This window comes from Mirounga angustirostris, unplaced genomic scaffold, assembly GCF_029215605.1.
Source record: "Mirounga angustirostris isolate CCGP_5_RB_7025 unplaced genomic scaffold, mMirAng1.0.hap1 SCAF_13, whole genome shotgun sequence".
Classification (NCBI taxonomy): Eukaryota; Metazoa; Chordata; class Mammalia; order Carnivora; family Phocidae; genus Mirounga; species Mirounga angustirostris.
In genome coordinates, this window is record NW_026991721.1 from 103,924,059 (window position 1) to 103,937,992 (window position 13,934).

Genomic DNA, 13,934 nt, shown 5'->3' on the forward strand with positions numbered 1-13,934 from the left:
AGAGTACAAAAAAGGAGCCAATAACGTAAACCATGAATTGTATTCAGAAATGGTGAGATTAGTAACTACTACATAAACAGGTAAGTGACAAAAACAGATTATATCCATGGAATGCAGTTTTCCATCAATTACCTACACAGACAGTCAGGAGCCTCACGCTGTTATCTAACAATCTGAATCATTCTAAAATGTTACAACTGACAAATTACCTGTTATACTAAACTCACAACCTAATGTGAAGAGCAGAAAACAGCAGTTCTCCCAGATACGAGTTTTTATCAGACTCCATTTACAGGTAAAGGCATTCAAATTCCTGGAGAGCAAGACAAATATACACATCTTGCCTTGAAAATACATATTTCATCACAGACTGGGAAATTTTATGCTGACATTCAATATATGATTAACCTCAAGGGTGCTTCTATAGGATTTTGTCAATGCTTTTCCCACAGATAGAACCCCACTGAAAAATGAGCATCTCTCCTTTATAGCTGAAAGGGTTAAGAAAAGAAGTCCTTCAAATACTAAGCCAAAACAAAACCAAGAGTTCCTTTTTTATGTAATAGTAACCTCAGTTACTAAACAGGGACATTTTGCCATGGTCACTGTGAGTACCTATAAGAAACACCAAGACACAAAAAATATTCAGGTAATAAGCAAGCAGTTAATGGGGATCAACCTAAAATAAGGGAAGAAATGACAAGGAAACTTATTTCAAAAGTATAAAAAAAGAACGGTCTACAGTGTTCCAGGACAGCATTCCTAAGAACAAAAGGACTGCAGACATTTAAAGATTTCCAACAATGCCCATCAACTGTTCTCCATCTCCTTTAAGACAAAGCTACAGGAAACTTCCAGTGTAACCTTCAGAAATTTTCACTTACAAGTAAGAAACTTCTGTATGATAGCAAGAAATTAATACTCACCTATTTTCTAGTTTACATAATCTTTTTCTTTCCAGATCTTTAACAGATCTTTTAAGGTAAGGCAGAGCAGTTTCAACGAGGCCTCTCAGAGAACCAGATTTCAGACAAATGAGCTCTAACTTTGAGGATTCACAATCAGAACTGTAATATGAATACTTACAAGGCATATTCAGGTATAGGTAACTTGCTCACATCAAATATTTCTTTATCCTTCATCAGATACACGGAGCGTATATAGGAGACAAAACACTGTAAAAATAAGTAGTTTAAATGCATGATATGTAACAGTCAGGAATGGAAAATAAATTTAAACCAGATAAAAGAAAATTAACCAAAGGGATAAATTCAACAGTAGTGAAAAATCTTAAAAAATAGTTGAGCTTATCTCCTTCCCACAAAAAACAAACAAAAAACAAACAACAAAAAAACCCTACCTTTTTAGAACTGTGATATTAGATAAGACTTTAAATTTGTTTTCATCAAACCAAATCAACATAGAATATCACCTCAAAAAACTATTCTAGAAGTTAGTATCATTCTGTTGCAGTAGGGTATCATGGGGGGAAAACGAAGGCTTTGGGATCATACAGATGACAATCTGAGCTCCTTATCTTACTAGCTGAGCAAATCTCTTGGGTTTCTGCCAGTTTCCTCATCTATCAGAGATCATAGCACCTTCTACTTCAAGTGTTATGGGAGAAACTAACCAAAAAACTGCATCTAGAGTACCTGGGCATATCTTCTGGAATACAGTAAATACCAATAAATACTAGCTATTAATAGTAATTATTTTAGTAGTCAAAGGATATGTTTTCCAACAAAATAAAATGTTACTGCATTTAAATTAAGCTTAATAAAATCATGACAGAAAAAAGTTTATTTCTAAAGCCTTCCCTTTTATATTATCATGTCAATTAATTTGTCATCATCATCTTGTGCTATTTTTCTTCGGTGTTTAAAAAGAAAAAAGGTATCTTTATACCAAGAACTATATAAACCAAAAAGTAAACATGATCCTGATCCTTTGTCAGTCTTAACATAGTCAGGCAACAAAGATGATGAAACACATCTAAGCAAGCACTATTCTAAAAATAATTTTTATAAAGTATATATAATTCCCATTTCTGTATCTCCTGAACTTCACATTTGCTCTAACTTTATACTAACCCTTTCTTCAAACCATTTTCCCTGCCTCCATACGCATGAAACACAATGAATGGCTCCAGTTCAAGGAAAATTTTTTCCCCTACAGCTGTTCACACACACACACAAAAAAAATCACCCCTGTTGCCTATCATTTTTGTTCTATCCAGATTATAATCAAAGGCTAGAAAATCACTTCTATTAAGCTAGATAGCTTACTGCTGCTGGCACCGCAGTTAGCCATTCTGCTAAACCATGCGTAACACCCAATAAATCACATCATTTATTTCAATGTGCATTCTATAATCTTTGTTCTGGAAGGCTCATTTGTTGTATGCACAAACCAGTGAAACATCCTTCCAATGTTCCTTATCTCCTGATTCATAATTGAATGACCTCTTACGTATGCAGTAAGTCACAATATTTCAGAATTCATGTATAATATTTTTAAATGTGCATACTATTTCCAAAGCTGTTAAAAGAAAGAGTTAACTCCTAGCTTAAAGTACGTCTACTGGACAAAATACGCACACAAATGTTTGCATGTTCAAAAATTAAGAAAAAATATTTTTTCCTTTAAAGGCCCTTTTCATTAGGTTTCAGGTGAAGTGAGCTGCTAGAAATTCAACTTTGCACAGCTCCATATTTGATTTTCTGATGTATCATGGAAGTTCTGAAGAAAGTCACACATGGATTTCAGTCTCAGGCCTGCTACTTAAAACCTTATGTGACCCTGGACAATTTTTAATTTTCTCAATCTATTATTTACTCCTGTATAAAATCATCACTACCACCTCTCTCATGGGTTGTTGGGAAGATGAAGTTAAGAGCATATCAAACGCCATGTACCAGAGTCATGTCATGACTAAGTGCTTAACACCAAGTAAGCATTCAAATTTTAGCTTTCATCACTCATGTTATTTTAAGCACAGTGAGGCTAACTTGATAAAATACAACATAAGTTAATTTTTAAAAAGAAATGTAAGATCTGCTTTTAAATAAAACTTCCTTCCCGAGAATATCCAGTTTCCAAACCATAACATAAAAGCCTTACTACTGACCGTTTTTCTGCTCAGACTCCTTATCTACTTAGGATGCTCTTTCCACATCTCCTCTTACTTCCTTCCCCTCACTTCATCTATCTGCTGAAATAGAATCCAACTTCTGAATCCTAACTCTCTTAACTCACTGCTGATATGTTATGGGAGATGCAGAGATAGAGATCCTATGTAGATCTCATAACCTGAATGAAAGTAAAAGCATGGTGAAAAGAGCTTTGTAACTGGGACTCAAATATTTGTCCATTTAAAAACTGGGTAGCTGTAAGCACAACCCAAAACTATTTCCCTTCTTCCTTTCCTAAAGCATCTATTGCTGGGCGCTCTAAGAACTAACAAGTAAGTTTAACTGAAAGTGAGAATTCTTTGTATTTGCTAATCAAAAGGATTTTTAAGTCAAAAGAGTAATTTGGGAACATTAAGTCATATTTATAGACAAAAATTTCATTCCTAAAGACAATTTAGTAAAAGTGCTACGCTTTCTAGAAATTTAACCTAATATTAAGAAATTACAGTAAGTTTGCTAAAGAAGCACAGAGCTGACTGACAGTTTCCCGGGTTACTCTAAGAAATACATAATCTTTTTAAAAGTTAAAGAATATGATAAAGTTATCTGCAAATTGTACTACCTGAATATCTGAAGCATAACCATGAAACCTAGAAGTAATAGAAAACGAATTTTAACTTTATTATATGGTCCATTCCAACTAAGGTATCCAATTTACCAATGACTTACCCTTTGAGCTCTTTCTTTTAAATCTTGATCTTGTGCTAAAAATGATTCCAATTTTTTCTGGATGTCGATAAGTTTTTCTGGGTTGATTCTTTGTAACAAAAAAAAAGGTTAAGCTAGGACATCTCAATTTTAGAAACTGAAGATAGCATATAGCATTTTCCTATTTTTCTCAATATTTTTTTTTAAGATTTTATTTATTTATTTGACAGAGAGAGACACAGCGAGAGAGGGAACACAAGCAGGGGGAGTGGGAGAGGGAGAAGCAGGTTTCCCGCTGAGCAGGGAGCCCAATGTGGGGCTTGATCTCAGGACCCTGGGATAATGACCTGAGCCGAAAGCAGATGCCTAAGGACTGAGCCACCCAGGCGCCCCTCAATATTTTTAAATCTATAACATTATTTCTCATCTAGGAGCCAGAGTAGACTGAAATTACACCAGACATAAATTTGATTCTCACATATTATACATAATGCAGGGGGGGAAAGATCAAGATCAGAAATCTTTTCTCAACACCCCATCCTGAGTGAAAAATACTAAGGTTAACATCCAATTATCATTGGTTACTTCTTATATCCATGAAGTTGGAAAATAGCCCCTCATGGGAGATCTACTGCCATGAAATAAAATATATGAAATCTAATGTCATTTTTGTAAGTTCTTCCATTTTCAGTCAAATATTATAAAACTAGTTTCAAATAATAAATAAGTAACCAAAAGACATAAATAATGTTTTCCTTACTTGGAGATTAGGCACAATAACAGAATCATTACTTAACTCCTCCAAGGGAGGCTATAGGAAAGAATGAAATTCTTTTTGGAGTCTATGTCTCACAAAAGAAATCCCACTTGTTTCCCTGAGTTTCGACTGAACTACTTTGCTTCTACAAAGCCAAGGTGGTGGTAATTGGGGATGGATAAGGTGTTCTTTACTTTCTTTTAATTATAAAATCACACACAAAATCAAAGACACAAAAGGTAGAAAACCCTCAGTGGGTTTCAACAATTAACAACTCATCGAACCCTTATCCAACCCCTCCACCCCACCCTCCACCTAAACACCCTCCAAGTTATTTCCTTCCAAGTAAAGCCACGGTGTTTCAAGGACCCCAGTGCAGGTGAAACTCTGATCCTGACCAATTCTGCTGACAATCTAAATATCTTCAACAGACAGAATAATCCTCCAAAATGGACACATAACCCTACAAATCTCATCCAAGAGGTATAATCCTCTCAACTCCCAACGCCTGTTGAAGGTAACTAGTTCTCTGTTTCATCTTATTTTCTCCATGAAGTCTTTGAAAACTTGTTTAAAAAAAAGCAAACAAAAGTCACAAATCAGACAGCAGAAGACAAGAGGGAGAAGGGAATTAAGTGTACATAATTCAGCATAATAGTTCTGTGCCTCTGTTCTCCTAACAATCACATCAAGACACCCAGCAGTTCTTACTTGATATCCTTCACAGGCACTTTCTTCTGGAGAAGCTGCTGCACCATCCCTTTTTCTTCTGAGGGAAGCAAAATTAATAAGGCTTCACCATCCTCTTTGTACCTAAACAAATAAACAAAAAATCTCTTCCACATCAGTGCAATCTGCATTTTATATTTTAATAGTCTGATGAATAGGTAACACAGAAGCAACTTCACCTAATTAGTAAATATTAGGAATACCATTTTTTTTTTAACTTCTGTGACAAGAGAAAACTAGGGCTCTGTGCATCTTTTCCAAAATTTCACCACTAATTATAATTCTGAGTGACTTTTAAGCTGTACCACAGGAGAGCCAGATCCTAAGAAACAAATCAACTAAAAAGAATTTTTCTTTTTTTTTTTTTTTCTTTAAGGACAGAGGGGCAGAGGGAAATGGAGAGAGAGCATCTTAAGCAGGCTCCATGCCCAGCACAGAGCCTGACACGGGGCTCGATCTCACAACCCTGAGATCATGACCTGAGCCAGAATCAAGAGGCAGAAGCTTAAAGGACTAAGCCACTCAGGAGCCCCTAAAAAGAATTTCTTAAATAGCTCTCTACCTATAGAAAAAAGACAATTTCCCATTCAAGCCACAAGAGAATTGTAATATAATTAGTAATTTAAGAAACATGGTACCCAGTACATTAAGGAAATCAAATCATCTTTCTGGGGATTTTATACCTTGGGAGTAACCTTGTTTAATGGTGTCAGTTTTAAGAAATGGATCTCTGCTCAAATGAAAAACCAACCTCCAATTCACGTGCTTCTCTTCCTTTACCTAGTAAAATTCTTATTTCACACTATACCATCAGAATTTCTATTTAAGTGGGCCACAATGCACCCACAGTTACTTGAGCTTTTTGTGCCACCTGCATACAGATTTCCCCGATAACTCAGTGTCAGCCATTGTGTGCAAGCAGAAAGACAAAATGGAATTGGGGGTTTGTGGAATTTTTTTTAAAAGAAACAAAACAAGAAGTATTCTCATCAAACACTCTGTTCAGGGTTCATGCAAATTTTTATATATAAATAAATTATTTAGTGAGAAAGGTGCCAGGCCTAAACTGCGAACACCACAAAGAAATAGAAAAATAGCCCTGTCTTCAGTGATCTAACAATCTAGCCGACTAGAAAACACAAACACACACAAAAGCAAGAGATCCCACAGAACGTCCCCCGAGATGGTACACCACTAAACGTAAAAGGACTACCAGGGGCAATAAATGCCACAAACTCAGAAGTGGAAAGAGACCACTCAGGATCAGCCAGAGAAACACAAACCTGTCAGAGCAGAAGGAATCTGAGGAGGACTTTGAAAGTCAATACAAAAAGGGAAACGCTAAGGTTTTCCAAAGGGGTAGAATAGCATGAACAAAGGAGTAGAAATCAGAAAATACAAGGCAAATGTAGATTCACTAAAGATAGGAGAAATGCAACGGAAGCCAGTGTAACTAAATGAACAGCAAAAAAGATTGCCAGAAAGGGACATCAGAGCCTGGTTTTGGAGGACTCTGGACGCCTGTGTCTAGAGAGCTAGAATACCACTGTACGCAAGTACAATTTTATCACTGAACACTGGAGGGGAAAACTGACTGTGTTGACTTACTGTAGGTACCAGAAAGACAGAAGAGCAATTTTCACCTCGTGCTGATTTCACAACTGCACTCCTACACACAAGGTGAAATTCCAGTGTAATATCTTTACAGAAATATCTGTATGTATACATGCGTACACACAGAGAAAAGTATGAAATAAAACCTATCGAAAGTGCTAAAAGTTCTCTTTAATTCATAAATTTAACAAAATTTTAAGGGGCCACTAAATGCCAGGCACTAAAACTGACATAGTTCTGGCTGTCACAGAGCTCACAGACTACTAGGGACAGACAGTAAAACCAGGAACTAACAATGAAGTGGCATGGGTGTGACGGTAGGCATCCAGGAAGCTGTAAAGACACAAGAGAGCGCTACTGAATGTTGTCCAGGAGTCAAGAAAACTACCCTAAGCAAATGACATCTACGAGCAAAGACCTAAAAAATTAGGAATTAGTCAAACATTAGGGGAGAGTCAAGTTTTCCAGGGAGAAAAGGCAGCATTTGAGCAAGTCCAGTAGAAGTTGCACCTTCTTCGTGATTAGCTTTTCTAGGGTTTCTAAATGCATGTGCATTACACAGGGAGAGAAAGGAGTAAAGCTGAACATACATTTACTCCTTTTACTGTTTCATAAATGAGAAACTAATACCAAATACTTCCTCATTGTATTTCAACACCAACTATTATAATTCAAAATGTTTCGTCATCATTTACTATGAAGAAATATGAATTCAAAGCATTTCCCCTAAGCAGTGTTGGACTAAATCATCTGTGAAGGCAGAAATCACCAGTATATGAAGTAGTGAGGTGACATCCAGAGCAGACAAGGGATCTGAGAGCCTCTCAACCTCCAAAGCCAGTACAGAGGTAAAGAGAAATCTCGAAGGTATCAAAACAGCATCCGCCGAAGCCCTCGGATCTTCAGACTAAGAAGCAGGAATAATAAGCCTAATCATTACATCTATCTTGTCTACCCATTCATCCACCCAGCGATAACCTGGAATAATAGATCAGGAGTCAAGTCACACAAGGGCCATATCCAAACTTTTACAACCATAACAAGCTAAATGACAGATAGATCTGCACAAGGTTAAGACAGAGTGCAACACTGAAATTTAAAAGAACAAAATTCCCAAAGGAAAAGGGAAAAAATGTCCCAAGTCAAATCCCACAAGGCAAGCATCTATCAAAAAGATCATCACTGGCCACTTTAACTATTCAACATCACACACATCTTTTCCCTGTAACAACATAAAGCACAAATATCTCCCCCACACCAATACCCAAAAATTTCTGGTAAGCTTTCATTTCAGAAATAAAAACGTATCTAAAAAGAAGCCAGAAGCACTTTTCTCTTCTTTTCTTTTTTCAAATGCTTACAAGGATAGTCTATTTACCCACGAGCTAGCTTTTTATATTTCAAAAGCAATATCCAAGGACTGAGGCTTGGTATAAGTATAAAGAGAAATAAATGTTCTTCACGTGATCTACATTCTGGAACTCCATATTAGACAGGTTATTGTAAGAAACATTCTAGGCACCAAATAAGAAGCCCTGAATCTGAAACACAACAAAAAAAATCTCATTTTCACCATCAGTAGTAATACCATGTTACATTTATGTATCCCGTTAGAATTTAGGAGGAACTTCATTTTACATTAATTTACCAGTCTTTTATATGCAAGCAACTGGTAGAAGAGGCAAATAAATTTCTGGAAAAGACCAGGAAACTATTAAAAAAAAAATCTAGAAAAAAAACAAAAACCACTGGCTAATCATTATATATCAGAGGCTTTAAACTTCCAGTTCATTACCTTTTTCAGCTCTACCAGGACTCCCTCCTGAAAGAAGGATCCTTAATAGGTTGATCATGATTGTCTGACACCAAGAAGCTTACCTTCACATCCTACAGCTCACTAACATTTCCTAGCTAAACTTGGGAGATGCAGACCACTGACTTCTGGGTCCCAGTGGTAATTCTTCCACTGAAATAACCTCAAAACAAACTCTGGCCAGAGGAAGGAGAAAAAGTCCTGCCGTTCTGACAATAATTTGCCTTCTATCCAATAACCACTAGTCCTCAACACTCCAATGCCTATTCCCCAACACACCAACTCCACTCTAGCTGAGACTTTAAGTCTCCCTTAAACTTTGTCCATTCAGACTTCCAACTACTGCTGTAGCAAGATCTGGCAGTGTTTACGACTGCCTGGCTATTCTCAGTTCTCCCAGCCTGGTTCTCCAAGTTACAGATCAGGCTGGAAGAGAATCTGCTAGAATAATTCCCTTCTTGTAATTTTAAAAATACGTATGCAAACATATATGAAAATTTTTCTAGGTAGTGAGATGTAGGTGGTATGTTCTGCCAACATCTAGAATCTATATAGTGAATAAACACTATTTTTGTAACAAAACACAAGTTATTATGAAGTAGAAAACAAAAAATGTATATGCTTTTTTTTTAAGATTTTATTTATTTATTTAATTGACAGAGAAAGAGAGAGAAACAGTGAGACAGGGAACACAAGCAGGGGGAGTGGGAGAGGGAGAAGCAGGCTTCCCACCAAGCAGGGAGCCCGATGCGGGGCTCAATCCCAGGACCCTGGAACCATCACCTGAGCCGAAGGCAGTCGCTTAACCGACTGAGCCACCCAGGCGCCCCAAAATGTATATGCTTTAAAATCAACATCTTTTGGGCGCCTGGGTGGCTCAGTCGGTTAAGTGACTGCCTTCAGCTCAGGTCATGACCCTGGGGTCCTGGGATCGAGCCCCACATTGGGCTCCCTGCTCCAAGGGAAGCCTGCTTCTCCCTCTCTGTGTCTCTGTCAAATAAATAAATAAAATCTTTTAAAAAAAAAATCAAATCAAATCAACATCTTTTGTGTCATTCTCACTTCACTGAACACATCTTAGTACTACCAATATTAGGGTACTTCCTTATCTCAGCCAGTAAATTTGAGGACATATATGAATGCACGTTTCCTACTTACCATACATTTGTACCTAAAAGCTCCTCACTAAATATTTGTTAACAGATGCAAACAAACCACCAGAGGTTGTATAAGCAGACTGGATTTAGAGTCAAAAGAACTGAACCCAAGCCCCAGCTGTACTATTCATTAGCTTTACAACCGTGGATAAGAAGTCACTTTATCACCATACATTGCATTCTTATTTATAAATTAATAGTTTGAAGGAGACAATCCAGGTCCCTTCAGAATCTAAAGTTCTATACCTGTGATTCTTAACATACGAGTCGTTGTTCACGATATGAGGAGGGACCAGGAGGTGGAGAAACAGAGACAACTCTTGGGCACACTCTGCTATCCCAAGTCCTTCTTTCTGTCCCCCTCCCTGCATCTCCTTCTCTCCTCCCTACGCCTTCGCCTTACCTGCAGCAACCAGCCCCACGAGCGCCTGTCACTGAGGACAACAGTGCAGTCAGCCCTGCAGATGCACACAGACGGCCACAGGACTCAGACTCCAACTGTTCTGTTCCTCCTGCACAACGTGGCACAAAGGACAGCTTATACTGGGAAAAGGGGGATCTCTGACTCACAGAATATCTAAAGACTCTACACTAGATTGAAGAGAAAAGGACAGACTGGGAAATATTCTGGGAAAAATAAAGTCACGTGTAGCGTAAGATCTTGGAAATACAAGGAGGTACACCACAAGAGGCTCAACAGTTTGACAAACAAAGTTCACGGTAACTGGAAAGAAATCAAGCTGGCTAACGTTTGTTGCGTGGAAAGCTTCTAACAAACTGATGAAGAATGAGGATTTAGGGAGTTCACAGAGAAAGGGTAGAAATCATTACAGTCTATCAACTCTGTCCCCAGAATTTAAAAAAAGACTAAAGTAAGTTTTAATACATTAAAAACAAGAAGAAAACACACATAAAAGTAGTGTCTAAAAATTATACTACCTGAAATTACACTTTCTGGAAACTACTGAAAGAGATGATTAACCCCATTATATAGAAGAAATTGAGGCTTAAAGAGATTAAGAACTGGTCAAAGGGTCCAAAGCCATCGGGTGACAGAGCCAGATCCGAACCTAAATTTCTTGACTTTTAAGGATAGTGTTGATCAACTATGGGGTATTTGTCTCTCATAATCCAACTAAAGAAGGAAATGCACCTATTTTTAGTTATCTTCATGACCATGAATGGCAACAAATTTAAATAAAGATATCTACCTTCCTTCTCCCAGCATCTGGCCTCCACGCCTTCTGGAAGCCCCACCTGGGAGTAGCAGCCACTAGATTTCACTAAATGAAAACATCTGGTTTGGGCACACTGCCAAGAACAGGAGTTGTAGAGTCAGAAAGACCCAGCATGAAGGAGAAAGAGCTCAACTAGTGTGGATCATAGGGACAGTGGGGAATAGAAAGTTAAGGTTGGGCGGAGGCTAAATAATATCGAGTCACTGGCTTTTATTCGGAGTGAAGAAGCAGCCATCAGAGGGCGGACATGATCTGACTTGTGTTTAAAAGGATCACTCTGCCTGCTGTGTTGAGAACAGACAGCAGGAGAGCAAGGGGGAAGCGCCTGGAGCTAACCGACTCCTGAGAAATATCAGCCCACTTATCCACCTCGGTAGCTATCCTGGCCAGATCCCAGCCCAATGCTTCTTGATGCAAAATAAAGAACTGGTTTTGCCCTTTTAAAAAAACTTTAAATTCTAAATGGCAACTAGGCCAAGGCAGAAGGCCATGTAAAGAACCATTATGTACCTAGAAGCAGGCTGAAGACAGGATCTTCGTCAATCTAAGCTAAAGGAATTAAAGAAGCAAGAATTTTCACTAGCAGGGATTGCTCCCATCTCATACCTAAGATATTCAGGGTAACCCTCAGTAAATTAAGGCTCATGGAAATTGTCTTTTCCATTTTTATTACTTCAATTTACAAAAAAATTAAGGACACTTTTAAAAAATTATCTTTATTATCTATCCCATAAAGTACCAGTATTTTCCACAAACCATAAACTCTTCAAAGTTATCACAGCAGAAATTTTAACTACTTTGCATCTTCATCTTCACTGTTACTGATCTAAACTCCTGCCGGAGAGTGTGCAATACAAAGAGTTGGCCTCTGCTGCCCCCTAGTGGAACCACATTCTGCTAGGCACATCACTCCCAAAAGTCTGAGCTCAGGCAAGTAAGGCTCGCTGGAATACCACCGGAATTATTTTACAACAGGTGCACATACATAAACTCATCTTTCTTTTTTTTTAAGTAAGCTCTAGGCCCAACGTGGGGCTTGAACTGACGAACCTGAGATCAAGAGTGGCATGCTCTACCGACTGAGCCAGCCAGGCACTGACTCTCACCTTTTATATTTAAACTCCCAATGGTTATATATGAACAGTTATATAATAACTCACATCTTACGTCCACGGACCTCTACTGCCCAAATAAAAGCATTTAAAAAAAACGAGTGGGGTGAGTGGAGTGCCTGGGTGGCTCAGTCGGTTAAGCATCCAACACTTGATCTCAGCTCGGCTCTTGACCTCAGGGTTGTGAGTTCAAGTGTTGCACACTGGGAGGAGCCTACTTTTAAAAAAATTAATTAAAAACTTTTTTAAAAAGGGGGGAGTATCTGATATATGCCTACTTTCCATTCCCAATTTTTTTATTTTCAAACGGGCATTATCTTAAGAAATGGAAAAGCTTGGTTTTATGAGTACCAAAAACTGCAAGCACTAAAGACTGTTTTTACGACAGATGTTGGCGAGGATGCGGAGAAAGGGGAACCCTCCTACACTGTTGGTAGGAATGCAAGCTGGTGCAGCCACTCTGGAAAACAGTATGGAGGGTCCTCAGAAAGTTGAAAACAGAGCTACCATACGACCCAGCAACTGCACTACTGGGTATTTACCGCAAAGATACAAATGTAGTGATCCAAAGGGGCACATGCACCCCAATGTTTATAGCAGCAATGTCCACAATAGCCAAACTATGGAAAGAGCCTAGATGTCCATCAACAGATGAATGGATAAAGAAGATGTGGTATATATGTATACACACACACACATACACACACACACAATGGAATATTATGCAGCCATCAAAAAAAGAAAGTTTGTCATTTGCTATGATGTGGATGGAACTAGAGGGTATTATGCTAAGCGAAATAAATTAATCAGAGAAAGATAAGTATCATGATCTCAATGATATGAGGAATTTGAGAAACAAAACAGAGGATCATAGGGGAAGGGAGGGAAAAATGAAACAAGATGAAACCAGAGAGGGAGACAAACCATAAGAGACTCTTAATCTCAGGAAACCAACTGAGGGTTGCTGGAGTGGAGGGGGGTGGGAGGGATGGGGTGGCTGGGTGATGGACACTGGGGAGGGTATGTACTATGGTGAGTGCTGTGAATTGTGTAAGACTGATAAATCACAGACCCGTATCCCTGAAACAAATATTACATTATATGTTAATTTTTTTAAAAGACTATCATTTTTAAGTACAATGCATCACAGAATACAGCTTGATAAAATTATATTCATATTCCTTGCCTCACCTGTCTCTAAATGAGATCATTTTGTTAAAAGGGGTGTGGATGGTTAAGGAAAAAAGACAAAGCTTTTCTCAAAACTAAGGATCAAGAGAATTTTTGGTGAATTAATTAAAACAAAGTACCTCAAGGCAAGTACCAGAATCACTATTTTCACTCAGCTAAAACACAGTAAGGAAAAAAAGATTCTTCAGACCTTAGCTGTTTTGCCACAAAGCACTGAATTCATTTCTCTATATTCATATATTACAGCTCACTTCCACAAGTAAACACTATCTGGCAACCCAGTTTTAATTACAGCATAAACACAGGATTTTAATTAGTTTCAAATTTTAATTTAGCCTTATTCGATTCAATCATCCAGTCTCATGGCCCACGAAACTTTCTAATTATCTGTAAGCCCATTAATGGCAACTTTTAAACTGCAATTTCGCTATTTTTTTTATTAAACTGCCCAAGAAAAAATAAGCACTGCATATCCTAAACA

At 37.9% G+C, this 13,934-nt stretch overlaps 1 protein-coding gene across 3 annotated transcripts in view; it reads right to left on the reverse strand.

Annotated features, from left to right (window-relative positions):
• The window catches only part of DDX10 (DEAD-box helicase 10), a 329,122-nt gene that overhangs the window by 283,381 nt on the left and 31,807 nt on the right, over nucleotides 1-13,934 (reverse strand). For all 3 annotated transcript variants that reach the window (XM_045895095.3, XM_064577487.1, XM_045895094.3), the window contains 3 exons: nucleotides 5,311-5,412; nucleotides 3,864-3,951; nucleotides 1,087-1,175 (listed from right to left, as the gene is read on the reverse strand). In XM_045895095.3, the coding sequence (XP_045751051.1) occupies nucleotides 1,087-1,175; nucleotides 3,864-3,951; nucleotides 5,311-5,412 (279 nt within the window). The remainder of the gene's footprint in view (nucleotides 1-1,086; nucleotides 1,176-3,863; nucleotides 3,952-5,310; nucleotides 5,413-13,934) is intronic.